This window comes from Bactrocera oleae, chromosome 2 (assembly GCF_042242935.1).
Source record: "Bactrocera oleae isolate idBacOlea1 chromosome 2, idBacOlea1, whole genome shotgun sequence".
NCBI lineage: Eukaryota > Metazoa > Arthropoda > Insecta > Diptera > Tephritidae > Bactrocera > Bactrocera oleae.
Window position 1 is genome coordinate 56,224,145 of NC_091536.1, and position 27,122 is coordinate 56,251,266.

The 27,122-nt window shown below is 33.8% G+C and overlaps 1 protein-coding gene and 1 non-coding gene across 4 annotated transcripts; one reads left to right on the forward strand and one right to left on the reverse strand.

The window, feature by feature from the left end:
• Positions 1 to 1,678: 1,678 nt before the first annotated feature.
• CAH9 (Carbonic anhydrase 9) lies at positions 1,679 to 26,784 on the reverse strand. 3 transcript variants are annotated; one of them, XM_036357817.2, is made up of 7 exons: positions 26,469 to 26,784; positions 16,471 to 16,583; positions 15,283 to 15,373; positions 14,167 to 14,438; positions 13,867 to 14,017; positions 2,250 to 2,329; positions 1,679 to 2,183 (listed from the first exon to the last, which is right to left on the reverse strand). In XM_036357817.2, exons 1-7 carry the CDS (start codon positions 26,512 to 26,514, stop codon positions 2,007 to 2,009), a joined length of 930 nt encoding a protein of 309 aa, XP_036213710.2. In that variant the 5' UTR covers positions 26,515 to 26,784; the 3' UTR covers positions 1,679 to 2,006. The 3 variants fall into 3 exon arrangements, with proteins under 3 accessions (XP_036213710.2, XP_069969314.1, XP_014098063.3); XM_070113213.1 differs by lacking the exon at positions 26,469 to 26,784 and adding an exon at positions 19,617 to 19,801; XM_014242588.3 differs by lacking the exon at positions 26,469 to 26,784 and adding an exon at positions 16,660 to 16,856.
• Positions 20,424 to 20,495, forward strand: TRNAC-GCA (transfer RNA cysteine (anticodon GCA)). The gene has a single exon. It is a non-coding gene; the product is annotated as a tRNA-Cys (tRNA).
• Positions 26,785 to 27,122: the final 338 nt, after the last annotated feature.

The following is a 27,122-nucleotide window of genomic DNA, read 5'->3' on the forward strand; positions in this document are numbered from 1 at the left end:
TTTGCGTGTTCTTCTTAAACTGTATTTGGGAGCCAAACGGAGCCAAATGAGCTATTGCGTGAGCACCCCTGCTATATATAGAGAAGGGAGGACGAAGAATAAAGCTATGTACAATACATTATGTATACCATACATATGGTATTATCGTTGCAAGCGCAGTTTAAGTGGACCAGTCTGAGTCAAATTTGATTGTAGGTATGTAGCTATAAAGGGTGGGTATGTAGCTATAAACGGGACTAAAATCGGCTCACTCTTCTTTGTCCTCTTTGAACCCCTCTGTGCTCCTGATGAAGCACCTTCTGAACCTTCAATACGAAAAGTTTTATATGTGCAACTTCATACATCGTCAAGAAACCCTCGTCCGATAGTTGCTCTTACTTTCCTATAAAAAGCCTTGCATTCGCATTCGAGATGTTTTACGTAGGTTGCGTTTTATACCTCGGGATTAGGGAACAAAAACCAATTTTAATCATCGAAATCTGCTTTATTGTTTTTCAAAATATGCTCTTTTAAGATCTATAATATATACTTTTGTATGCGTTTGAATCAATTGTCGAAGCACTTTGCAACTCTGATTGAGGTATCTCCAAAACATGCATTCTGAACGCATCAACCGCCTCTTCAGGTGTCGAAAATCGTTGACCTCTCAGTTTCTCTTTTATGTACGAGAATAAAAAGATGTCGTTCGGTGCCAAGTCAAGACTATACGGTGGATGACTCATTAAATCGATGTTTTGAGTGCTCAAAGAAGCAGTTGTTTCAGTCGATGTGTGCGACGTCGCATTGTCGGGATGAAAACTGTCTTCGGCAGTTGGTTGAAGAAGCTTTATCGTCAAAACTTCAATTAAGTTCATCGATGCACTGTTGCTGAGTTAATTCTTGTCGAAACTTTTAATGTTCCCGATGTTTTCGCGCGATTATTTTTTATTTTCAATTCAATTCTATTTTTAGCTGAGATGAATATTTTAAGTTACTCTAAACAATACAACTAGCACTCGGATGTTAAAATTTTCTTAATATGTTTACCGTCAAAAATTTCAAGCTTTACGATAACGTTGTGAGTTGCCAGATTGCATCACGAGGGCTGCCAAATTCCGAAATATAAAAGATAACCTACGTATAGTCTTCTGTTCTGCAACCTCTTGGCAGCTTCTACAATAATCGTTGTATGGTATCCCGCCTGCTGGGATGTCTGCTAATAAGACAATGACCTGTTAGCACTCCTACTACAGATCTTATGTCCTATTCTTTTTGAATTTTAATAGTCGGTATGTGCGGGCCATATTCCATTCATGCCACGGTTGCCTGCTTGCTTAGCAAGTCAATGATTGTCTCCACCGAAACTCAGTTATGTATACCTAATATTAAGTTGTTGAAGCTGATATTTTTCATGTAACCATGACCTCAAAACTTATGGTTTAGGAAGTTCAGTTACAGCCGCTTTTAGTTAGAATATGAAGATTTTTCAAATCTATGAAACAAAAAATTTATGCGAAACGAAAATACGCGAAAAGCATTACATCAATTTAGGCGTAAAAGTAATTAATAATTATGAAGAAAATAAAGTTAAATGGTTATCGCACCGTTATGCGTCATCTCAAACTGATTAGCTGAAACGAATACTTTGCTTTCAGGTTAAATAAATTTACCTAGTAATGAACGTTAATTAGACAATTAATTAAGGGATATGGTCTTATTTGATTTTTATTGTATTTAAAAATGATTAAAAATTCTAATATTATTTTTAATACATTTTGATTTGCTATTAGCATATATCGCTAGTAAAAATTTAATCACCACCTTTAAAAGCGACTGCTTACAATATGAGTAGACGCACATGCCAAGCGAACTTTATGAACAATGCGCTTAAGTAGGTATACTATTGGTAAAAAATAGAATATTAGAATATTCAATTAACTTAAAAGCAAACTCAGAAACAGATGTCTGTCCGATATTGAAGCGTTACAAGCGACATGACACTGCTCAATTTGTTCTCCGCCATTGACTCAGTTGTACCAATCCCACTTCTTGTAGTCTAGTTCTTTTTTCAACGCCTCCACAAATGCATGCTTATTATTACCGTTACGCATAAAAACGCGACGATTACCGATTGATTGCAATTGTCGAAAGTTATCGACCAGAGCGCCATCTTGAGTATCTTGCAGTTGACGGAAGCGCGCGATCTGTGGATACAAGAGAAAATTATTAGAAACGAGAAAGTGTTGTAGTTCTTGCAAAAATTTAAGTACCTGCTTAGGTGAGATTGGTATCGGATCGGGATAGAGCACCCATGTAATGGCCTCCGAACAGGGCGGGGTTGTGAGTGAACCTGCAATGCATAAATAATCAAAACACAAATTATATAATAAAAACTAAAGTATCTTTGTTTCTAGCTTTGTTAAGCATATTTAACTCATTAGCTAAAATTAAATCGTGTTATTTTGTATTCAAAGTACACCCACCCATCCTCATAACCGAAAGTAATAAAACCTTTTGGCATCATTGTGCAACCATTCCCACATTTTTTTTGGTAACAGCCACAAATTTGGCGGTCAATTTGTATTCATAGTCTGCGCTATGTTTGGCACTTGTACATCTGTCGCCGCGGGCATATTTACAATACACACCTCTTCACATACATACATATGTATCTACGTATTTGTATCGTACATTATCTTCGATACTGATGTCGATAATATTGCTACGATGTTGTTTGCATATTGAATTTTATTCAATTCCATCTATTTTGCTAATATCAGGCTAATAATGGCAATAATTCTCGATATATATATAGATATGTACATATGTACATATATTGCTTTGTGCGTGCTTTGGCGTGGAGTGGAGCGATGTTCAGTGGCGCTCGAATAAATTTCATTCAGACTTATATAATATGTATTTCCAATGTACACTTTCAATTGCATATAATTTTGTATGTCCGTCAATTTAATGTGATTAAATAAATCTATTTGATAATGTCGAATGCATAAGTATATATAGTATATATATACATATGTATATAGATTTGTACATATTACAAACAAAATTTATTAATGAAATATTCAATAGTTAGATTAGGTAATTTTCTCCACCTTTACATCTCCTCAATCATATACGCCCTCATCTTAGAATAGCTGTTAGTGGAACGTTCAGTTATACCTTTTAGTAAATCTTGTACTCTATTGGAATTACATTAAGTTAATGAATGTAATATGTATGCTAAACTGATTTTATGATGAATGAATGATAAATATGAAAATTATATTAAATGATAGTCAATATTAAAAGGAAATATGCTCACAGTAAAGCCAAGTATTTTAGAAACTAATAAGCAAATCAGATATAGCATATTTGTGCAGGATCAGTTATCATGACAACCCCTTGGCAGTCATGTTATTCAATGACAGCAATGAAACTATTAGTCTCAAAAGACAACATATTTTAGATCTCCCATTTGGGAATTAATTACAAAATACGTAATTACATATATTACTAAGATAATAATTTTATTTTCAAATTTGTTTATATAAACACATCATAATTCAAATTATGATTTTGTTATCTAATTTTCTTAATATTTTCTAATATTCAAAAATGTTTAACTTTTCTAAAAGTTAGATTTGAAGTAATAGTTACAGTATGAATTCTATAAAAGCAACACAGAATAAGAGCAATAACTCCAATATTTACAACTACTGACTCAGTAAATACAACCTTCTTGCTTCGCGCTACCGGATGGGACAAGGGAAAACCTCTTCATTTCAAGTAATCCACAGAAAAACCTAACCTACCATCTACGCTTAAACACTTGAAATATCCAAGAATTTATAACCTGTCCTTGATGGTCTGAAGAAAGTTCGGGGGTAGTAGAAGCATTTCTAATGCTATTTTATGATATTATATTTAAAAATAAAAACAAGTAAAGAAGATCTAAGTTCGAGTGTAACCGAACATTTTATACTCTTGCAACTTGCAAGGATCCAAGCCGGCTAAATACCTTCAAACGTTGGCAATATTAAATAATGTAGCGAAAGGGTTCAAGTTCATTGTTCAACGAAATCGTGAATGGATTACATTAAAATTGGTATCATATTATCTTATTTGAAGGCCATAGAATCCCTTAGTTTTATTTCTTTATTTTACTTGCCGTCAGCGAAAATTGTACCAAAGTCATTCTCAAATGGACTCACGTATTAGCTCAAGTGGCTCAATTTAATATATTAAGTAAATGTGAAAAACGTCAAAAGGATTGGAATTTATTATGTTAGGGATATGAGGTTTAGACCAAGACCAATTCATTCGCTCAATGCGTCAAATCATTTAATTTTATAACTTTTAGAAAACGTGTCTACTTAATTTTATTAAAAGATTAACATTTGGATCAACCTAAAGGGTATAAATTCTGGTGGAAAATCGGAAAATATATAGGACATATTGGATTCAAAGAAATGGAAGGGATGATTGCATCAATTTTTGACACTCCTCACTGTTATGAAAAAGAGGCTTTTTCAATTTCATTAAAATAAAACCCCACATTGGCCGATATATCATACATATGTGGTATAAAGTAGACCGAAAGTTCGAAAATCTTTATATTAAATATAAGGGAGCTAAGGAAAATATTGACCAGATGCAACCTATTTTTGAGACAAGGATATCTTATTATCAAAGAAACTTTTTCCCCGAATTTAAATTACATATCTCACAGATTGACCGATATTTTCGGCAAAAGATCAGTCATACGCATTGGGGTCCACATATTTGGCGTTTGAATTCTTGCAAAGTTATGGTCCGATTTCGACAATATTTGAGTGTAACATGAAATACCTTGAGAGTACTTGAGAGATTTGTTCTTGGTTTATATACAGGAAAGTGAAGGAATAAGATGGATTTAAAAATTTTGCTAAATGGGAGGTAGGCGTGGTTTTTGTCTGATTTCGCCCATTTTCCAGCTGTAATGTAGGAATCTCAGGATAATATTACATAGCGAACTTGGTTGAAATTGATTCAAGAGGTCTGGAAATATGTGATTCTTCTATCATCTTAGGTGTAAAATGTAATGTATTTGTCGCGGAAGTAGTAGTAAAACCGTTATTGAAGAAAGGACGGGGTTATAATTCGATTTCATCCATTTTCATCCCTACCGGTTCTTATAAGATTTGTCCTAAGCGATTTTGGAACCATATAGGTAGAACAGATACATAACAGCTATGGGTAATCCAGAAGTCACAAAAACCCCCAGCCGCACGTCGGGAAACTCAAAACTAAACGCCACAGGCATTAAACAAACAACGAAAATCGACATGTACACAATAAACACTAGAAGTAAGAGTCAGGTTGGAACTAAAAAAAGTTATGCCACAGGTATTGAAAAATCGCTCAATGTAATCATGGCAGAACTACAGAAAAAAAATGACAACATGGCGAAAAATAAAGAAGAAATTAAATCGGAGTTTAAAAAGAAATTGATGAGCTGAAGAAAAACATTGAGGACAAAGATAAAAAGTGGGAGGCAGAAAGAAACCTTTTGTGGGAACACATTGACCTGATGGAAGATACAATTAAAAAATTGACAGAAGGTGTACCACAAACTCTTTCGGAAGACGAAAACAATCAATTGAAAGAGGAAAAAGAGAAAATTCAACAGCAGCAGGCAAGAATTATCGCTGAAATTGAGAAAATGGAACAGCTAAAGCAAAAACAGCTGAAGATTGAGAAGAAAAACAACATTGTCATTAAAGGTCTAATAGGCACAGATGACAATCCGAAGCAAACGACTGTAAGGTTTATAAAAAAAAAAGTTTAGAGTTAAGGTAGATGCTGAGGACATGTTTCTACAAGGTAAAGATAAAAAGGTGGTGATTGTGAAACTGAAAAAATTGGAAACCAAAGAGGAAATCATTAAGAATAAAAAGGTACTAGTAAATACGAAGATTTTCATTGAAAACGATCTCACGCGTGAAAAAAGAGAAGTACAGTGGAGAATAGCTCAAGAAGCGAAAGAAAGAAGAAAAAACAATCATACTGTTAAAGTAGGATATAGAAAAATGTGCGTCGACGGAAAACGGCTCTCATGGCAACAAATGAAAAGTAATGTAGAGAATGGGAATTTTTAATAGACAGGACCAATGAAATAGAAGGCGATGAGTTCAAAGTGGTGTTTTGGTTGCAGGCTTAGGAAACAAATATGCGGATTTTTTGGAGTTTCCTTAGACAATACGATGTAATCGGTTTAACTGAAACATGGGTAGAAAGTAAAGGATGGGAAAAATTAGCTAAAAAACTCCCAAAAGAGTACGAGTGGAAGTGTAAAGCAGCGAAAAGATAAAAAAAGAAAGGGAGAGCTAGTGGTGGTATAATACAAGTAACTGGGGTAAGAAAAGACATTGTAGTTGAAGATAATAATTTTGTTCGGTTTGACGGGGCGGCGACAGTCTACAATCAAGGTAAAATTCAAAAAGTGCTAAAAAGCATATGTGAGGAATCAGAACAGGGGAAAATAATGCAAAAGTAGCTTATACGCGAAGAGGGTATACAAAGCCAACAAGTGCAACGCAGAAGGTGAGCTACTAATTAGTATTATAGAAGAAGAAGGATGTTGTGTGCTGAATGGAAACACAAATGGTGATGAAGACGGAAGTCTTGTCACATTTCTTGCCGAATCAGGACAGTCTGTGATTGACTACGTAATAATAGGTGTTGAAGACTTAGTACAGGTAAAAGAATTTAGAGTGTTGGATAAAGTTGAATCAAACCACATGCCCATAATGTGTAAATTGAAGAGTAAACTAGCCCACAAAAGCAAGAAAGAATCAAGAGAATCTGGAGAAAAAATAGTGTGGGATGATGACAGTAAAACGAAATTCCAACTTGCTACCATTCATAGAAACTGGGAAGAATTGAAAGATGTCATCAACAAAAATATGTGTAAAAAAACATGGAAAAGAAAGATAGGTATAATTCAGCCGAAAAAATGGTGGGATAAAGAATGCAAAAGTAAGAAAAACAAGTAAGGAAGGGCTAAGTTCGGATGTAACCGAACATTGTATACTCTCGCAAAGTCAAATGGTATACTCGTTTGAGATTTCTTTGTGGATTGACTGATATTTTCGGTAGAAGGTCAACTATAGGCAGTGGGGTCCACATATTTAGTACTTAGGGGTTTGAACAGTTTTGGTTCGATTTAGACAATTTCTGGTCACAAGGTGGCATACTTTAAACGTATTATTCACGCAAAGTTTTACTTCGATATAATCATTGTTACCTGATTTGCATAGTGGAAAGTGAAAGAATCAGATGGAATTGAAAATGGTGTTACATGGGAAGTAAGCGTGGTTGTAGTCCGATTTCGCCCATTTTCGCACTATGACATAGAAACATGAAAAGAACGTTATGCACCGAATTTGGTTGAAATTGGTCGAGCAGATCCCAAGATATGGGTTTTCACCTAAAAGTGGGCGGTGACACGCCCACTGACTAATTTTGAACGCGGTTCCTATAAAGCCAATTTATACCATCTCAGAGATAAAATTTAATGTTTCTGGCGTGTTTAGTGCTTGATTTATCGCGCTTTAAGTAGTTTTAAACAGTACCGTTATATGGGGAGTGGGCGGAGTTGCCACCCGATTTCAACTATTTTTACACCGTCAATAGAAGTGCTAAAAACATTTCCTTCTAGTGAATTTTGTTATTATAGCATTAGCGGTTTGGGAGATATGCACATTAAACCTGTTAGAGGCGGGACCACGCCCACTTTTTAAAAATTTTAACTGCAGATGCCCCTCCCTAATGTGATCCTGTGTACCAAATAACAGTCTTGTATCTTATTGCGGAGCTTAGTTATGGCAAGTTATTTGTTTTTGATTAATGGCGTTTTGTGGGCGTGGCAGTGGTCCGATTACGCCCATCTGCAATACCAAAAGTCTCACGGTACCAAGAAACATGTCTACCAAGTTTCATAAAGATATCTCAATTTTTACTCAAGTTGGAGCTTGCACGGACGGACGGACGGACAGACAGTCACCCGGATTTCAACTCGTCTCTTCATCCTGATCATTTATATATATATAACCCTATATCTAACTCGATTAGTTTTAGGTGATACAAACAACCGTTAGGTGAACAAAACTATTATACTCTGTAGCAACAGGTTGCGAGAGTATAAAAACAAGCAACAAAAGAAGATTACTTGAAAGAAAGAAAGGAGTTCTGAAAACTATGCTTTGAAAAAGAAAGTAAAATGAAAGAAAACGAGATTGCAAAAATAAAAAACGAAAACACTGAAAAGAAGGTGTGGTAGTACATCAATTAATATAGGAAGTCTAGGTGAGAAATTAGCAAAGACATCCCCATGGAAAAATTGTGTAAACATTTTATACTCGTGCTGAATGGAAAACAAGCAAATACGGTAGGCGATTGGAATAGAGAAGAAGACAAAGATTAAGAAAAGGAAGAAGATTTAACTGATGAGGAAATAGCAAAGCAAATAAGAAAACTAAAGAGGAAAAAAGCTTCTGGTGAAGATGGTATCCCAATGGTGCATGGGTCTTTGCACAAGGTAATACTCAACAAGAGATATGCAACCTAATTAAAAGGATATGGCATGGAGAAGGAATCCGCAATGATTCTGAATAATAAATTATTAAACGACATCGACGGGAAAACACTCCTTCCAGAAACTCAAGCTGGTTTTCGAAAGGACAGAGGAACCATCGACAACATCTACATATTAAGACACGCAGTTGAGAAAGAACTTGCTAAGGAAAAGGGGAAACTCTTTACTTTTTTCGTAGACTTAAAAGCTGCTTTTGACTGTGTTGACAGGAAAGTGCTCTGGAGGGCAATGGAGAAAAGTGGAGTAAGGCATGGTCTAATCCAAAGAGTCAAAAACCTGTACAACGAAACCAAATTCAAAACAAGAGTGGATGGTAGGTGATCGGAGGAATTCTGGACAAAGGATTTAGTAAGACAATAATGCCCCTTAAGTTCTACACTCTTCATAATTTTAATAGCTGATCTAAGAATAGAACTAAGTAAAGGACAAGCCGGCGGGGTCATAGGAAGAGATAAAATTTGGAGCCTGGAATATGCTGACGACGTAGTGCTGCTCGCAACCAGTGCAGGAGAGTTAAAAGAGATGATCAAGAGACTAGAGAAATATTTTGATACGAAAAAACTGATACTGAATGAGAATAAGTCCAAGGTAATGGTTTTTAAAAACGGAGGCTGCAAGAGAAGAAAAACTGACTGGTTTTGGAAAGGAAGACAGCTGGAAGAAGTAAATGAATTCATCTATTTGGGGTACCTCTTCAAGCGTAGCGGAAAAATTAGAGCTCATATCAAAGAAAGAGTCAAAAAGACTATTATAGTGATGAAACATACTTGGAGTATAGGTGAGCGTCTTTTCAAGAAAGACTATCTAAGGAGAATAAAAATGTTCGACAGCCTTATAGTCAGTATAATGGCATATGGAGCCGGAATATGGGGGTGGGAAGATGTTGAAGAGATGGAAAAAATTCAGAAGAAGTACCTCAAGTGGTCACTGAGATTAGAAAAATGTACGCCGGACTGCATTTTGCTGGAAGAGACTAAACCAGAAAAGCTAATGCTTAGATTCGCGAAACTGGCTGTTAATTACGAAAGCTAAATTATGGAAAAAGAAAGCCTGGTCAAAAAGTGCCTGGTGGAAAAATTAAATTTAGCTGATAAAAATTAGCGAAGATTAAGCGTTAATTGCAAAAGCAAAATGTGGAACGTTAGAAGGCGCAAATAAAAAATGGGCTAACGACAAAGTAAAATCATGTTGGTTGTGTGGTACAGGCAAAGATTCAATAGATCACTGGAGACAAGAATGCACAGAAACTCAAAGAACCGTATTATCAACGGAGGAAATCCTGAACGTTAAAGGTGAGAAGGCAACAGTAACCTGGTTGAAATAAATTGCAAACAAAAAGAAGGCTTGAAGTATCATAGATACGGCCAGTGCAATTAGAAATTTTGAAAATTAAAAATAAAGTTTTAAAGAATTTCCAAAAAATATTATTTAGTGATTTAAAATGTAATTTAAAGACTTAAAGATTTAAAGATTTTTCAAATTAATAGTTCTAACCATGTATTTAATATCAATATGCAATAGTTAATAACTAATAATTAATAGTTAATAAGAATAGAATATAAGGTATCTATATATAGGTGTATCTAAGTCGATTTTCTAGGCCCTGGTGGCTGAAATAAATAAATAATTAAATTAATTACTGGAATTCATTGTCCCAAATTACAGGTTTATATCTTAATTTATTGCTTAGTTATAGGTTTTCGAATAATGTCCTCACTTTTTTGCACAGGCAGTCACTCGGATTTCAACTTGTCTCATTATCCTGAGCATGTATACCTATATACATAACCCTATATCTAACTCGATTATTTTAAGGTAATCCAAACAACGGTTAATTGAACAAAACTAATATACTCGTACTCTGTAGCAAACTGTGTAGTAACTATATCTTTAAAATAGCGATGTTCAATAAAACTAAAAACGTTCAAAAAATCTTGGCCTAGTCTAGTCTCGTTCTAGAGGAAACGGGCTGTTTCGGACCAAGAGGAGAACGGTGTTAATTGAGTGGTTTAGCGGAGCATGTGAAGACGTGGTTTGTCAACTTTTTGCGCGCAGAACACATATTTAGTATGTTAGAGTCTATTCTGAATAAGTAGGAGTTTAGCCTACTACAATATCCAGATCGAAGTTGCGCTATTTTCACTCTGATTTCACGCGGAAACTCGAGCTCATGGTCTGCGATGGGTAGTGTTTCAACTCTAAGGACGCCATTACTTTCTAGGAGTCGATGAAAGTGTTAATAGCTTTCTTCGAAAATAGCCCAACTGAAACTGTTTGTAGGGCCTCACTATGGAAGTGAAACATTTATATTATAGATTTACCAACAATTTTCATAAAATTGCACAACTTCACTTAATAAAGCTACATAATTATATTGTCTAGTAATACCAAATGTGAAGTCTCCATTTGGATAACATCCCAGCAAGTCACGGCTACGGAAACTCAATACATTGAATGGATTAGCGTGGAAACCACCATGCACCTCATAAGCCCAATGCGTAAGAAAGGGATGAACGAGCACGCGTAAGCAAAAGTTTCGGTTAGAATTGGGCCTCAAGAAATTCATAGAAACTTTAACAGAAATCTTTGATAGCGCTAATGGGTAATTAACCGGTGATTAAACAGATGGGTTTCATTCTTGGCTTGGTTCCGCGAGTTAAGGAATATATTTCTTATCACAGTCTCGTACCCAACTTTATTAACACGTTTTTATGTGCAGTGCACGTTTTTATATGCATCGAACGTAACCTCTATCTATTGTACGAGTATTAATCAGCAGCAGATTAGCAGCAGATGTTATAACAACATATATTAAGGAGAAATGCACGGAAAACCTTTGTAACAATAGAAATGCACTATCCAACTTGTTTATAAGTACATATACATATAAAATGATTTATGTAATATGATATTGTTAACTATCAACTGGTAATAAGTACACACATTTTAGTATAAATAGGACTAAGATCTGTGTAACGAGTTAGTCTTTAGAATTCTAATAAAGAAAGCACAGCAGCAAAATTATTTTCTTATATTCTCATTGTAAAAATAAACTGGCGCATGTGGTTTTAAATTCGTAAGTCCAGAAAATTTTCAAAATAATAATCAAATTATTAAATTTAACTATTTTTTACAATTAGGTAAGAATTTCTAATGTTCTAAAATGCCAGAAAATTGTAAAGAATCCTTAATTTTATTTAGTACTATTTACTTTGGTGAATAAAATTCTGAAGTTGAAACATATTATATGAACATTCTGTTGTGATCGAGTTTCACAATATATCTATGTAGATACATATTCATACATACACCCAGAGGCATTAGTCAACCTACATTTTATAAAAAGGAATTCGCGTTAGATAGGAGAACTACACTAAAGGCTAAAAACGCCAACAAATTACTATTTTGTAACAAAAGAAATAGATTATTGAATAAATATAGTTTTAAAAAACTAAAAAACACGATTTTAAACGAACTTCAAACTAAAAAGTAGTTCCTTTAACGGGTGTTTTTTTCGAGGTATAGAACTTTAAGTTGGCATCACTGTTCAAGATGGCGGCCGATTTAACAGCTGTCAAGTGATTTATTCTCAGTTTGGTTTGACAATTCATCATAAATAGACTCATGCCTGAACAACGCTTGCAAATATTCGAAAATATATTATTTGCGAAAATAATGGTTCTGTGCGGAATACGTATCGCGCACTACATTCATTTATTTTGTTAAGCGATGAAGCGCACTTCTGGTTGAATGGCTACGTCAACAAACAAAACTGCCGCATTTGGAGTGAAGCTAATCCTCAAGTGTATGTCGAAACACCGTTACATCCAGAAAAACTTACTGTTTGGTGCGCTTTATGGGCTGGTGGAATCATTGGTCCGTACTTCTTTAAAAACGATGATGGCCAGAACGTTACAGTCAATGGTGATCGGTATAGAGCCATGATTACTAACTTTTTCATTCCTGGATTGAATAACCATGATATCCAGGAGCTGTGGTTCCAACAAGACGGCGCAACATGTCACACAGCTCGTGCCACAATCGATTTATTGAAAGGCACGTTTGGTGACCGCCTAATTTCACGTTTTGGACCTGTGAGCTGGCCTCCAAGATCTTGTGATTTAACACCGCTAGACTACTTTCTGTGGGGTTATGTAAATTCATTGGTCATGCGCATAAGCCACAAACGCGGAACCATTTGGAAGACAACATTCGCTGTGTTATTGCCGATATACGGCCACAAATGTTGAAAAAAGTCATCGAAAATTGGACGTCCAAATTGGACTACATCCGAAACAGCCGTGGCGGTCATATGCCAGAAATCATATTTAAAATGTAATGCCACAAGATTATCTTTCGGATAAATGAAATTCCTGTCAATCGAATAAGCCATCGTTGTTTTATTGCAGTTTTAAGTTCTATACCTCTAAAAAAAGCACTCGTTATAAACTGACAGAAATATTGACCGAAAAATATTTGTATTATTGTGACAAAAGTGTGATGTACTCAATATACGGAAAATATGGTACAAACCATCCCAAGGATATGCCCACTTTTAAAATAATGGGAAACTTTTTCCAAATTATTGCATTGTCATCGGTCCTTGATACGTGTGCAAAGTTGATCAGACTTCTGGAAACCAGTGAAAATTGAGCTCTAAAATTCCATTACTACTCTACCGAAACGTATTTTAAGTATAAATTTCTTAATTTCATATCGGCAGCTTTCAGAGCAAATTATATATTAACATGACACATTTTATACGTATGTGATTTTATTAATCCAAAGATTATTTCATAAAAATGAAGTACAAAGCTGAGGCTCCTTAATTTAAACCAGCGAAAAGTAAGTAGACTTCAATGGGAAACACTATCGATACTATTTTTTAAACTATCGAAATTATCGTGTGGTCTTACTATCGACAGATTTGCAGCTCTACCGGCTAACGACTTGAGGATTTAGTTGGGACTCTGTACTACAGCGTATGCACTCGAGTACAGACTATCAAAATTTTGAGGTTGTACTCTGTCATTACATACATATAACGTTATCAACAAAAATATTGGTGAACATGGTTGCTGTGGATTTAGCAGAAGAGAGCTTTAAATTCCTTGCAGTGAAGAGAGAAAGTTCAATAGACGTTAACTTTAAAATCAATAATTATGACGACCAATAATTTAAATTACAAAATTATTTACACTCTCCAACCCTAGATTATATAACAAATTTATTGAATTCTACATTTTACTCACCTTTGTATGTATAGAATTTATCCACATCTACATTGGCAATAAGCGATGACAATGCGAATGTAATCGTTAAATTCATAGCATCATTGGCCTCTGGTATCAAATGCAAGTGGCGACAAATCGCTGTCAAACCTAGACTATCATCCTCGTCTAACTGTAAGCAACATAAAGTGTTAATCAAATTGGGCAATAGCCAATCTCATTCAAACTCATAAAAGCGTCAAAAACGTCAGAATTGCATTTCCTTTGTCACATTTCCACGTCGTCAATACACTCTAATCGTTATGCATTCAATCAACTCACATTGAAAAAGAATCCCAGCACAGCGGCACCATCGGCGAACTCCAGCGCATCCGCAAGTGATGCGTATTTCGTATTGCGATGCACAATATGCATTTCCATCGTGTAACGGATGTCGTTGATCACATGCTCAGCGCCACGATTGTTCTTATCGCCCCAATGGAAATGCACACTTTCCACTTCGAATTCACCTGGCAGTTTAGCGCCGCGTACGTATGGTATAAAATCGCCATTTGCCTTCTCCACCTCGGTGAGTTTAGGTATATTGATGGCGACTGCGGTGTAAAACAAAGTCAAAGGTGAAATTGAAAATTCTTGGAATATCTTTGAATAGAGAGTGGAATTGTATTCAGAAGAAAACTCTTTTACATGTGAATTGAATTGCTTTGAAGGATAACTCAGTGATTGCACTCATGAATTCATTCCATATGTACGTACTACATTCGAAATGTTGTTCTGTATTACTAACGCTCTATGTGCTCAAATAAAACTTTTTTCTATTGTAAATTAGCTTAAATTTAAACCCAATGGTTTAAGTCTTCAAACGGTCATGGGCTGAAAAATCTTTCGTCTAACTATGAAACCGAGGTCCAACCGATCTAATAAGACACAGTAATGTTGGATATTGATTGGTTTTGTGAATCACAAAATAATACTGACCAAAACCTTGTTCTGTTTTCTTGCACTTTTGACGACTTTTACCGGCCAACAACTATTCAGCGGTCTGCCTATTGCACTCAGGTGTATTAAGGTATAACCATGATTCATCAAGTGTCAGATTTTCATTTGAAAATAACGCTTCTCCCATGGCCCGCTTTTTCGTTTGTAGAAATTTAGTAATAATATTATCATTATTACCTTCCTGAACTCATGATCAGTTAAATTTGCAATTTTCAAACTATTATTATGTATCAACAACGTTTTTCCCCCATTAGAAAACAATATCAAAACTCGAAAGTCACTTTTTTCTATTGTGAGACCAATAACTTGAGAATGATTGGATCTAACGATATCGGTCAGGCCAAAACATTTCAGCCCATGTTGTAAACATGAGGTTAATGATTCATAATTCATAATTCAGCCAATTCAAATTCAAGAAATATAATTTCTTCTACTCACCAGTATGACCATTGTTAACCATCACGAGTGGGTTTGGTAACAAATTGTGATAACCAATCATGTCTACAGCTGGCATATTCAATGGTATAGACTAAAATATAAAAATTGAGTTGAGAAAGTATTAAGATTGAATTCAACGGATAGTGCAATACGAAATGGTTGTTATGAAAATTATATTTATCTTATGAGCGGAAGAAGACTCTTGACCATATTTGTGTCCCTGTGTGCCTGCGTTTAAATTTTGCAAATGTGGAAAGAAGGTGGTAAGGATCATAGGTGCAATGTGTGAATGGAATATACCTATATACATATGTATGGTATATGTTAGTGTAATATAGTGTTATAAAAATAGAATCATGTAATGTTGGAGGTTATCGTGAGTTTTGAATTTTGTGGATCATATTGTTTATGTGATGTATATCACATATTAGCAGTTTTCGATTTGCCATTTCGCACCTTATTATGGGCTGCTCTCTTGTCCCAAATTTATACAGAAAAGCAAAAAAGTTAACGAATTTGGATACTAGAAAGTTTGCAGAAACTTCCTTTAAGTGGTATAACATAACCACTTTCCTCCTGATGCCAAGAATTTGTTTACTCAATTTAGAGAAGTTTTACTGTAGTGAATAACTAAAATGACACGGTGATGTCTAAAATTATAATTTATTAGTTTTAGAAACGTTAAACTAGAATTAAAATATCACTGTTTGTAGATAACAAAAGGAATAGAGATTTAATTAATAATTTCTATTAAAAAAAAGTAATGACTAGACCTTCTTTGTATAACATCAAAAAAAAGTGGATTCGAAAGATGTTCTATCTGTAAAAATTTTCTATTAGATCTCTAGAGAAATTAGGTGAAACTTTTTGAACTATCATAAGAGTGTCAGAAATTTGAAGAGCTTTGATTAAAACTATTTTAAATTATTGGAATTTAACACATTTAGTAATGAAATGTAAAATAATTTCTCAACTAATATTATATGATTCTCTGAATCAAAGGTGAACTGATGAATCGAATGCTACGAATATCCCAGTTACATTTTACCTATGTTGTTTTATTGTAATAAATTTACTCCATTATACATGCTACTCATAAGACGAAAATAAATTTACAATGTTCGAACCAAACTCTAGATTTTGTAAAGCTTCCATTGTAAGATTATTCAGACTATCTTTGGTATTTACTTTAGCCGAGTGTACTGCGATTGGTGACTGCGTCTTGCCCGCACAGTGGCCATGATGACGAGCCCAACGACGTTGGTTCGGTTCCGAATAACCAAAGCGGGAAGCAGCGGTTGCTGAAAGTGAATAAGAATAAAATTTAAGGTCAAATACTTAAACAACCAAATAATTGAATTGAATATAAATTTTTACAGCGCTTTCCCTCCAATGCAGCAGAGCCGAGAAAGCCAATAGACAAAACGTATTGCAGCATTCTATTCCACATGTGTACATTCATATTAAAATTTAATAATTTTGATATCGAAAATTGAAAAATTTTGTCAAATAAAAAATTTGCTTTATTTTGAAGTTGTATTTTTATACTTTTTCTGTGAACTAATTTGTTTATATTTTTCTCGTCATTGATGAATACGAGTATTTAAGTTACTGTTGTACTTGTCAATCATGTTTCAATTACATTAGTCTGCAACGTAATTTGATACTCTGAATCTATTCTTATTGGTCAACTTTTTTTATGAAGAAATCTATTTTTTCTTTAAATTTTTAAAAGAAAGGAAAATTCTTTCCGAACGGCATTTTGTTAAAAACAGTTCTTTGATGTGTGCATCAAAAGAATCTGATTCCAATGATCTTGATAAAAACTTGAAGCTTTGAAAATCTAAGGCTTGGATGAAGGTTAAAACTGAGGAGATTGTTGCCTAGAGTCTCATATTTTCGTACAAAACAAGAAAGTATTATAAGCAATTTTACCAAAAAAGTTGATTGATAATTACAATGATCCAACCTTCAGGGTAGTACTGAGCTTTCTAGAAAATTCTGATGAATAGAGACTTATATTGAGGTATCAGAGGTAAGCTTAAAAGCCGTTCCCCATAATTGTATAAATACCCATCAAAATAAAAGTTTGACTTTTAAACTCAGAAGGCGTCTTAAAAACCTTTACTGCCATAAATTTTCTGCTTCTAATTCCCACAAAGTTGGGACTGCATAATAACTTTGTGAAAGTTATGAAAAAGGTAGGTATGTCTCCAAACAAATACAAGTATTTCTCGGATCATTGAGCAAAATTGAATTGAAAAATTCTTTTAGGACCGCCGATCTTATGACGGGTGAAGCTCAACGTTCAACGTTCATCATCAATTTTCCATTTCTCTGCTCACTTAATGCAGCAACAAAAGCATTTACATGTGAAAGCCACATTAAAGTTAACGAGTTGAATTCGATAGAAAAGCAAACCAAGTGTTGTTTGTTGTGAAGATTTTAGACAAGTTTGATATTGTTAATATTCAAAAGGCAACTAACATCAAGAAATAATACATGAAGAATTTATTTTAATAGAAAATATAAATCTTTGAATTTGAGACTTCCTCGTAAAGGCAGCTTTAACAGCTGGTATATGTTCGATAGGTTACTCTATAACCCTAAGCCAACAAAACACAGTGCTTATATGATATTGATCAAAATAAATTCTCAATTCGAAAATTGACTACACCCATATGTAGTATGTACAACTTTTAAAATAACTATTTCTTTTCCATATGAATCTTGATACTAACTCTTGCTTCTCCGTAAGATATATTAGGTCAAGTAAAAAGTGCGTTCAGTTTTTTATTGATTTTTCAAAAGATGATAACTTTGTGTACATTTGTCCGATTTAAGTCAAATATGGTAATCACTTGGTGCCCGATCCGGACTATAAGGTGGGTGCATTATGACCTCCCATCCAAGCTTCTGGCGCGTCACCAAAAACGTGTGTGGCCTGTCGTTGTTCTGAGGGAACACAATTCGGCCTCTGTTGAACAAAGATGGCCTCTTCTGGATGAGTGCTGCCTTCAAGCGGTCCAGTTGTTGGCAGTAGAGGGCCGAATTAAGCGTTTGGCCATAGGGGAGCAGCTCGTAGTAGATGATTACTTGCCAATCCCACCAAACACACAGCAAAACCTTCCTGGCCGTCAATCCAGTCTTGGCCACCGTCTGGGCCGCTTCCCCGAGCTTTGACCACGACCGTTTGAGCTCGCTGTTGTGGTAAGTGACCCATTTTTCATCGCCAGTCACAATCCGCTTCAGAAACGAGTCGATTTTGTTGCGATTCAGCAGCGATTCGCAGATGGAAATTCGGTCCATCATGTTTTTTTGCGTTAGTTCGTGTGGCACCCAAACATCGAGCTTCTTTTTGAATCCAAGGTTATGCAAATGGTTCCAAACGATTTTCAGGCTTATCTTTAGTTCCTCAGCAATTAAATAAGTGCTCACGTGACGGTCTGTTCCCCCACTATTTCCATTATTTTATCGTAATTTTCGACGACAGGCCTCCCGACACGTGGTGCATCTTTGACATCGAAATTACCGGAACGGAACCTAGCAAACCACTTTTGTGCTACACGTTCGTTTACAGTATCGGGCCCATAAACAAAATTAATTTTTCAGCCGCTTTGGCTGCTTTTTCGCCTTGATCGAAGAAAAATTGTAAAATATAGCGAGTTTTCTCTTTGCTGGTGTCCATCTTTGACGAGCGCTCACAACGTACTGAGTCAATTAATCGAAAAACTGTCAAAGACAAACATGACGCGACACGTAACACTAGTACTATGGACAATAACGCCATCTCTTAGATAAAAAACCGGACGAACTTTTTATTTGACCTAATATTACCAATACCATTATTACTAAAAAGAGTTAATGTTCGACATACAAGTATACTTGTAAAAGTAATTTTCTACTATTTTTGTTATTTGTACAAGTTTATGGTATATGTACATAACATATATGAATACTCGTTTTGTATACAAGTCGGTTACAATAAAGAAAATTTACATATGATCATGCCGACTTACAGCTATATTGAAACTAATTATTTAATACAATAAATAACTTTTTTAATATTTCGTGAATGTAAAGCTATAAACAAATAAAGGATTTACTCAAACTGTCGTTAGTCATAATTTAAAGATTTAAATTACATACTTTACATGTAATTTCGTTGTCAACGAAAAAACTACCTTAACTCCTTAATACAGCAATATTGTCCATAAACACTGTTTGGAATTAAACAATAAATAAAATAGTGATCAATGCATTAAAGAAATATTGATCACTGTCATCGATCACCTGTTGCTTTCTTAATTTTGCGTAAATATGTATGTACCTACTTTTATGCCTGGTACAAATGTGCGGACACTTGTAGGTATGTATGTATGTATATATTTGCGCTTCGTTCAGTGCAAATTGAATCACGTGTACTAACAATATTTTTGTTTACTTTAAAGATTTTCTATTCTTTATAGTATGCTTTAGTTGTTGTTGTTTTTGTTTGACAGCTAAGTATATCGGCAAGCACTTATCAGTTGACACTATTTACAAAGCCAAATGTACAACATTTGATATGAAGAGTTATTTATTTAAGCAGCTGACACTTTTATAACGTTTTTGTTTCTTCTTTATACAATTCAGTGTTGCCAAAAGTCAACTATAACTTTTTATACTTTCCGCCTTTTATAATAAAGTTACTATTGACCTTAATAGAGCAATTTGAAATGTTTGAACGATAAATTGATGAAAACATCATTTTTAGGAATTTTTAAACATAGCTCGAAGTTTTGATAATGTCGATCGAATAAACTCTATGTACATATATGTACATAGGTATGTACATGTGTCGCCAAAATTTTCACAAACCCACCTCAATTTTATAAGCTTAAGTAAACGAAGTGCTTGAAAAAACTAAATCACTTCCTCCCATTGGCGATGTAATAAAAGCGGTAAATCATCCAATACCGGCTACCTCATTTTTATCACATTTGCAGATTGCTTGTTTCTAAATTGAAAGCAAACTACTTACTTGTGACGCCGCCCGCGCATTCTCGCTGAAAATATTGATTATTCGCGTTTTGATGTTTTCTTTTTCCCACATCTTGGCCGGTGGCACAAGTGTTTGCTTGCGATATTATATAATAAGTGGGGATATAGCTCAGTGGTAGAGCATTCGACTGCAGATCGAGAGGTCCCCGGTTCAAACCCGGGTGTCCCCTTCTATTTTTGTGATTGAAAACTTTTCGATCATAAAGGTTTTTGCGACAATTTTCAGAATTTTACAGAAAGTTGCAAATAAACAAATTATATAATACCTAGTACACAGGCTCAAAGCTTTATATTTAATTTATGAGTATTTGTTAAAATTCTTATAATTATTATATTTTTTTTGTTGTAGAAAATTTGCTTTAAAAGATACTATAAACTAATTAGCAATCAATACTATTAAAATTTGATAATAGCACAAATAGTCACCGACATTCCTCCTGTCCGTATCAAAATAAATTTGTTAAAAGTTATGCCCGTAGTTGCAACGCAGAAATGAGTTGTTCTCTTTTGTTTTCATTTTACCAATGTTGCCATTGTTCTATTTGTATACACGACTTTTTACACATTTAGTTTTTTAATTATTATTTTTCGTAATGTAAATGCTCAAAACTAAAATCCAACTATTAAAAATAGTTTACTTATTTATAAATAAGTGTATTCGACTTTGATTTTGAGTTATTTTAAGAATATTTCAAATATATTCAAGCTTATTTTTTAATTACTACAAAATATCGAGATTGGCAACCCTGCGTTGCAAGAGATTGCTCTGTCATTCTCAGCTCACTCGTTTCCACGGAAAAAATCCAATTTTCGCGGATATCCTACCGTACGGTCTGTTGAAACGGACGGTAGAAGCGGTGGTGATTTTGCATTGCGCTCTCATAAGATAAGTCGTATCAGTTGATTCGGTCCACGGTTTTGCGTCGGTGACTGTTTGTGCCATAAGTTGAAGAATATATCTACATTCACATGTCTGTACCAACAAAAATAATACAAGTGAAACGGAATTTTTCTTCTGTCCATAAACTAACCTTCAATCAATCAGTCAATATCGCAATTTACGTAAAACTTGTAGGAGATATTAGAAAAAATTACTTAATAATGATATACCTTGTCATAAAGTTCCAGAATAGTGTGGGACTTGAATTAAAAGTCTTTAAATATCAGTGAAACATCGGTTAGGAAAGTGAGGCATCCATAGCGTGGATCACTATATCATGTTAAGTACATCCATCATTACGACATTGCATCGAACATAAAGGGCAATAAGTGAGATGATCTGATGTCCATACACTGGTGGCCATAAAATTAATGACAAAATAAAGTTAAACAAAGCACGCTTTTCAGTTCAATGTTTTAACATTAAATTTTCGCCTAGAGACCCACTGCAAATTGCAACAGTAAATTATAACAATATGTATAGCACGTGTTTGACCGACAAAGCATCGAAAACTTGCTGGAAGTTGTGTAAATCATTTGTATATTAACTAAACCTTCAAATTTAAACAACAAAACTTTTAGACATGGGTCGTAAAAAGAGTTGCGCTTCAGAACTGCGAAATGGGATTATTTACAAGTACTTGAAAAAGAAATTATCGGTCAAATAACGGTTCAACTGACCAACGAATTATCAACACGAACCATCAGACTTCGTCTCCTTGAAAATGAACTACGAGGATGCATTGCAAAAGAATCCAAGTAACTTGTTTGAATCAGATGGAAAAAATTTGTTCGACACTCGCCAATAAGGAACTGCACCGCCTAAGCTCTTTTAAAACGTAATGATATAATTTTGGGCAAACTCATACACAATTTCTAATTATCATTATTGATATCAGAAATGCGAGAATTCAAAATCTTTTATAAGTTCTTCGATAATTTCAGATATAAACAGATACTGGTTAAGCGAACTTTTAGTTGAAATATTTTTTTATTCAATGTAGGTGTAATAATTTTTTAGAAACAAATGATTTTACATATAAATTTATATCCATTATATATTACGAAAATACATTACATTTAAATTATATTAATACAAAAAGTCACATGCATTTTATATCGTATGAAACAAGCTGTCAAACTTTCATAGTAATTTTACGCGAAGCATTCCCCACTTTTCTTCATGACGTCACATATCCTAAGTAGTAACAGAATGAAAGTGTCGTGACCACTATATTTATTATTCATGAAATGTTAGCATAAATAACATTTTTTGAATACTGCTAATATTAAAAGGAACATTTAACAATTATAAAACTATTTGAATATAGTGAAACAAACAACTTGTTAATTAAGTAACAATTAACAATCGAATGCGAAAATTTAATTTGATTTTCAGTAACAGAAAATGTAAAGAGTAAATTTGTAAAATATATAGCTCATATATGTTTGTACACATAACTGACACATCTATGTCGCTAAATTTATATTTATATTAAGTTCAATTTCGAGTTTTTCGATAATCAGAAAAAGAAAATAAAAGTATTACATCGAGCTGTCTGAACTGCTGTCTCTGATAAACAAAAGCCGGTCGTGCTGATATCGTTTGTAAAGAATGACAAGTGTGACGTCAGCTAAGCAACAACTATTCATCAGTGACAATGCTATGAGTTTGTTACATACTACTAAATGTGGCACATTATATGATCTGCTTTCATTAAAAATATATATATATCATATATTTTAATGTTCACTTCATGGAACATAAGCAGAAAGATAAGCTGCAATAGTTCGACAACTACTGTTTGGTCTACAGCAGCAAACATCTGACTGATTGGCTTGCGCCACAAGCGAAGATTTTTGCACGACTTGTAAATTTTACAATCTTATGACATACATTAATACTATTTTTGGCATATACGTATATGTATGTATATCAAAAATTTATCTTCAGATTCTATTCAAAATATGTAGCACTATCCCTAGATCTTCTGGTTTGAAGACTTAATTTTTTGCTTTCACACAGTTATGGTTTAACAAATTTAAACTTTAGAAACATAAAAACTTTTAATTTGTTATATTATAAAATATTTAATTTTTTAAATTGCTATATTATTAATTATAGAAAATTATATTTTGAATTGGTGATAATAATGTATCTACTGGTATATTGATTAATATTTTATTATAATAATATTGCCTAAGCATAAATTGATTGAAAAGCCAGAAGATATAACAAGTAAGGAGGGCCAAGTTTTTTATAATATATTTTTAATCCAATTTGGACAATTTTTGGCAACAAGGTGACGCACCTCAAAGGCACTATTCGTGTAAAGTTTTATCCGGATACGTTCATTGGAGCTTGATTTGCACAATGGAAAGTGAAAGAATCAGATGGAATTAAAAATTGTGTTATATGGGAAGTAGGCGTGGTTCTAGTTCCGATTTTTACACTGAAAGATAAGAAAAGCGGCGCCACGCCCATCGTCCAATTTTGACCGCGGCTCCTATAAAGTCCTCTTGTATCATCCTATGTGTAAAATTTAATGTCTCTGATGTATTTATCTATTGATTTATTGCGCATTTAGTAGTAGTAGAATTTGGTTGTTGTACCTTAAGTGGTTAAAGAGATATGTTCATTAAACCTCTTACAGGGTGAGTCCACGCCCATTTTTTCCAAATTTTTAGCCCACAGCCTCATGCCACTGGGATCTCCATATTTAATTTTTATATTTTAATTGTATGCTTAGTTATGGCACTTTATAGATTTTGGTTTAATTGCGCTTAGTGGGCGTGGCAGTGTTCCGATTAAGCTCATCTACGAGCTTATTCTTACTTCTTTGCCAAGGGACACGTGTAGAAAGTTTCATTAGGATATCTCAATTTATACTCGAGCTACAGCCTGCACAAATAGACAGACAGACAGACATCCGAATTTCCATTCCTGTCGTCATTCTGATGATTTATATATATATATCCATATCTATATATATTTAAAATTGGTAATTGGTACATTATTCGATAAAAACACAGTTTAACACAGATAATCATCCAAACAATACGAAGCATATGTTATACAGGTGACGTATGTATATGTATTAATTATTTTTAACTACATTATATTTCAAAAAGCTATAGAAAATATTAGAAAAAAATCTAGAAACTAACTCCACATAGAATTTATCGCGCGATTTATTATCATGAAAATAACATCCGTAAAATAATTTTATAATTTCTACCATATTATTAAACTAACATTACCTGCTTAATTCCACATTTATTTATTTTTCTCAATTGTGCTGAATGCTTACTGTCTCTAAACAACAAAACGACAATTTTAAAGCTGCATTGATGCCTATTTGAAGTGTGTCTTATTAAAATTCTTTAGCGATACTCCTAAATTTGTGTAATGTTGACAGCGGCGTTTCAGAAATGTTACATTTGAAAGACATTTATTGTTTCGCAAAAATGCACAGCGTAAGCATTCTAAATGAATTCAAATTCTTTCCAAGTGAGGCCAATACCATAAAAAGTGTGTTGGAAAATTGATGCAATAATTGCAATTTCAATATTTGCATTGTTGTCTTTGAAAATATGTGGCATGAGGGATGAGAAAATTACATGTGCCATCTGAATCAATTGATCCGGAATGGTCCTTTTAAAGTGCGCATGCAAATCGAATAGGAAAAACATTTTTTCCTAGAAAATTTTTCCTTTTGTATTTTGGTGTGAAATTTGAACTCCATATGCCATTTAGTGTGTGTTTGGCAGATGTTTGTCTGGTTATTTTTACCTTTAGAAAAATTTTAAACGAGTTTGCTTGGAATTTTGTGTTTCCAATGGACTCACAGCTACGGTATCGTTAAAAATGTTGCAGAAGTTTTTTGGTCCAGTTCGGGTCAAATTTGGTAAGATTTGATTTTATGTGATTTGAATTTTGGTAAATAGAAATCCTGTAGAAAATAGATCCTTCAAAGAGCAAGAAGATCAAAGGTAGTATACGTATCTACTTTACACTAAAACTATTTAGTTTTAGAAATGTTAAAAAAAAATTACAACGCAATATTCCTAAAAATTAATTGTTTGACTAAAAGACCCAATTGAAAAGAGTATTTGAAAAAAAGGATAATAATAGATAAGTTTAGAACATATATTTTAATAAAAATCTGCTTTATAGTTACGTAGGAAATCGGAATATTGTATATTCTTTTTCGAAAAATACAAATATGTATAATATAGACATATGTACAACACCTGGCTGGATATTGAACCAAACCAATTTTTCTAAATCATAAATAAAAAGGTAATTTCTCCGTTTTTCGAAGTTAGCCTTCAAAGTCGAAATACTTGATTGTTATTATTATTAAATATACTTGTAGTATGAAAAGTGACTAAAATATTAAAAAAAACTGGTGCATAACATTTTCGGGCCAGCTTATTTGACAGATTCTTCAAGGGTTCAAATTCAGGAAAGTGTTTCTGAAATATGAAATTTTTATTTTTTCCAAAATCCGAAACTGACCTCTTACTATAATTAATGATAATATGTTTTCGTAACTCTAATTCCGAATTTCGACTTTCGATCGTCGATTTACTTCGAAAAACGGATTGGGTTCATTGGGTTCAATATCCCCACGAGTGATTTAGAGTGCATGATACACAATTGAAATAAATGTATAAAAATGTATACAAATATTTATTGGCTTATGTTATTAATTTCAAGAGAATTAGGCACTAAAAACATATGTTTTAGGTATTTTGTAGCTGTTGAAATAATATTATAATTATATTTTAAGATTATTAATTATTATGAATATTATTATAATTATTATTTTTATTATTAATTTTTTTTTTCATTATGGAATGGTTTTCTAAATATAATATTAAAAAATATATTTGTAGAAATTTTCATATAACATTTTTGAAACTAAATAAACATACAAAATCATATATAGCTACTTTTTTACAATTTTCTTCGATGATCGTAATCACCATAAATGTACAAAAACACATTTTGTTATGACATTAACAAATCACATGGTGCATACAATCAACTTTTATACACAAATTTGTGCAATCAATGTAAACTTCATTCACTGCTACAAAATATACACTTCTGTTCAGAACATTTGCAAATTTGTCTAAGCCGAATTACATTTCCGAATTGCTTACAATTTTATGTGCAACAAAAATAAACCATTTACCTTGGTAAAGCACATAAAATATAGCCAACAGCAAAAGCACTTTCATTTTTATTGCTTTCAAATAACACCGTTACACTGGAATTGAGCTAATTACGAATGTCACTGTGTGAAATCTTGTGACCAACTGATAGTCGCGCGTGAAAGTGATCAATAGTAGCACCCAAATGACGGTTAGCACAGAGCAAGGCACATAACTATAAATATTGCTAAGACAATATGTATATAGTTATGTATAATGTAAGTGTGGAATAGCAGTCCCGGAGTAACAGCACCACACCGGAGGGTGACAACTTCTCAACTGAAGTCACATTAACTGCCCGACTGATCGAGAAAACACACAGGTTGTCAAATGCAAAGTTCTAGCCACGTCCACCTCCTACTTGCTCCCACCTTATGTGTTTAAACATGTAGTGTGTGTATGTAAGCAGGGAACTTCTAGCAAACGGAAGCAACAATAGAAACAAAGACAGTACAATTAAGCGGCGAAGCCGTCTATAAACTGGCCAACAACCGGCCAATCTACATACTTACACATGCACACGATTGATATAGCAAGAAATCAGTCGCTTAACTGCCGAGCAGCCGAATTATTTAGCCGTTGACGCTGCTGAGGTAAGTTGTCAACGGAACGCCATAAAATTTATTTAGCGCGGA

Coding starts and splice junctions, on each gene's coding strand:
- CAH9 (XM_014242588.3), bottom strand. CDS start 16,744: ATGAATGTACACATGTGGAATAGAATGCTGCAATACGTTTTGTCTATT. Junction 14,439..15,282: donor GGTTAACAATGGTCATACTG/GTGAGTAGAAGA, acceptor TTTACACCGCAG/TCGCCATCAATATACCTAAA. Junction 2,330..13,866: donor TAAATTCTATACATACAAAG/GTGAGTAAAATG, acceptor TATGCATTGCAG/GTTCACTCACAACCCCGCCC.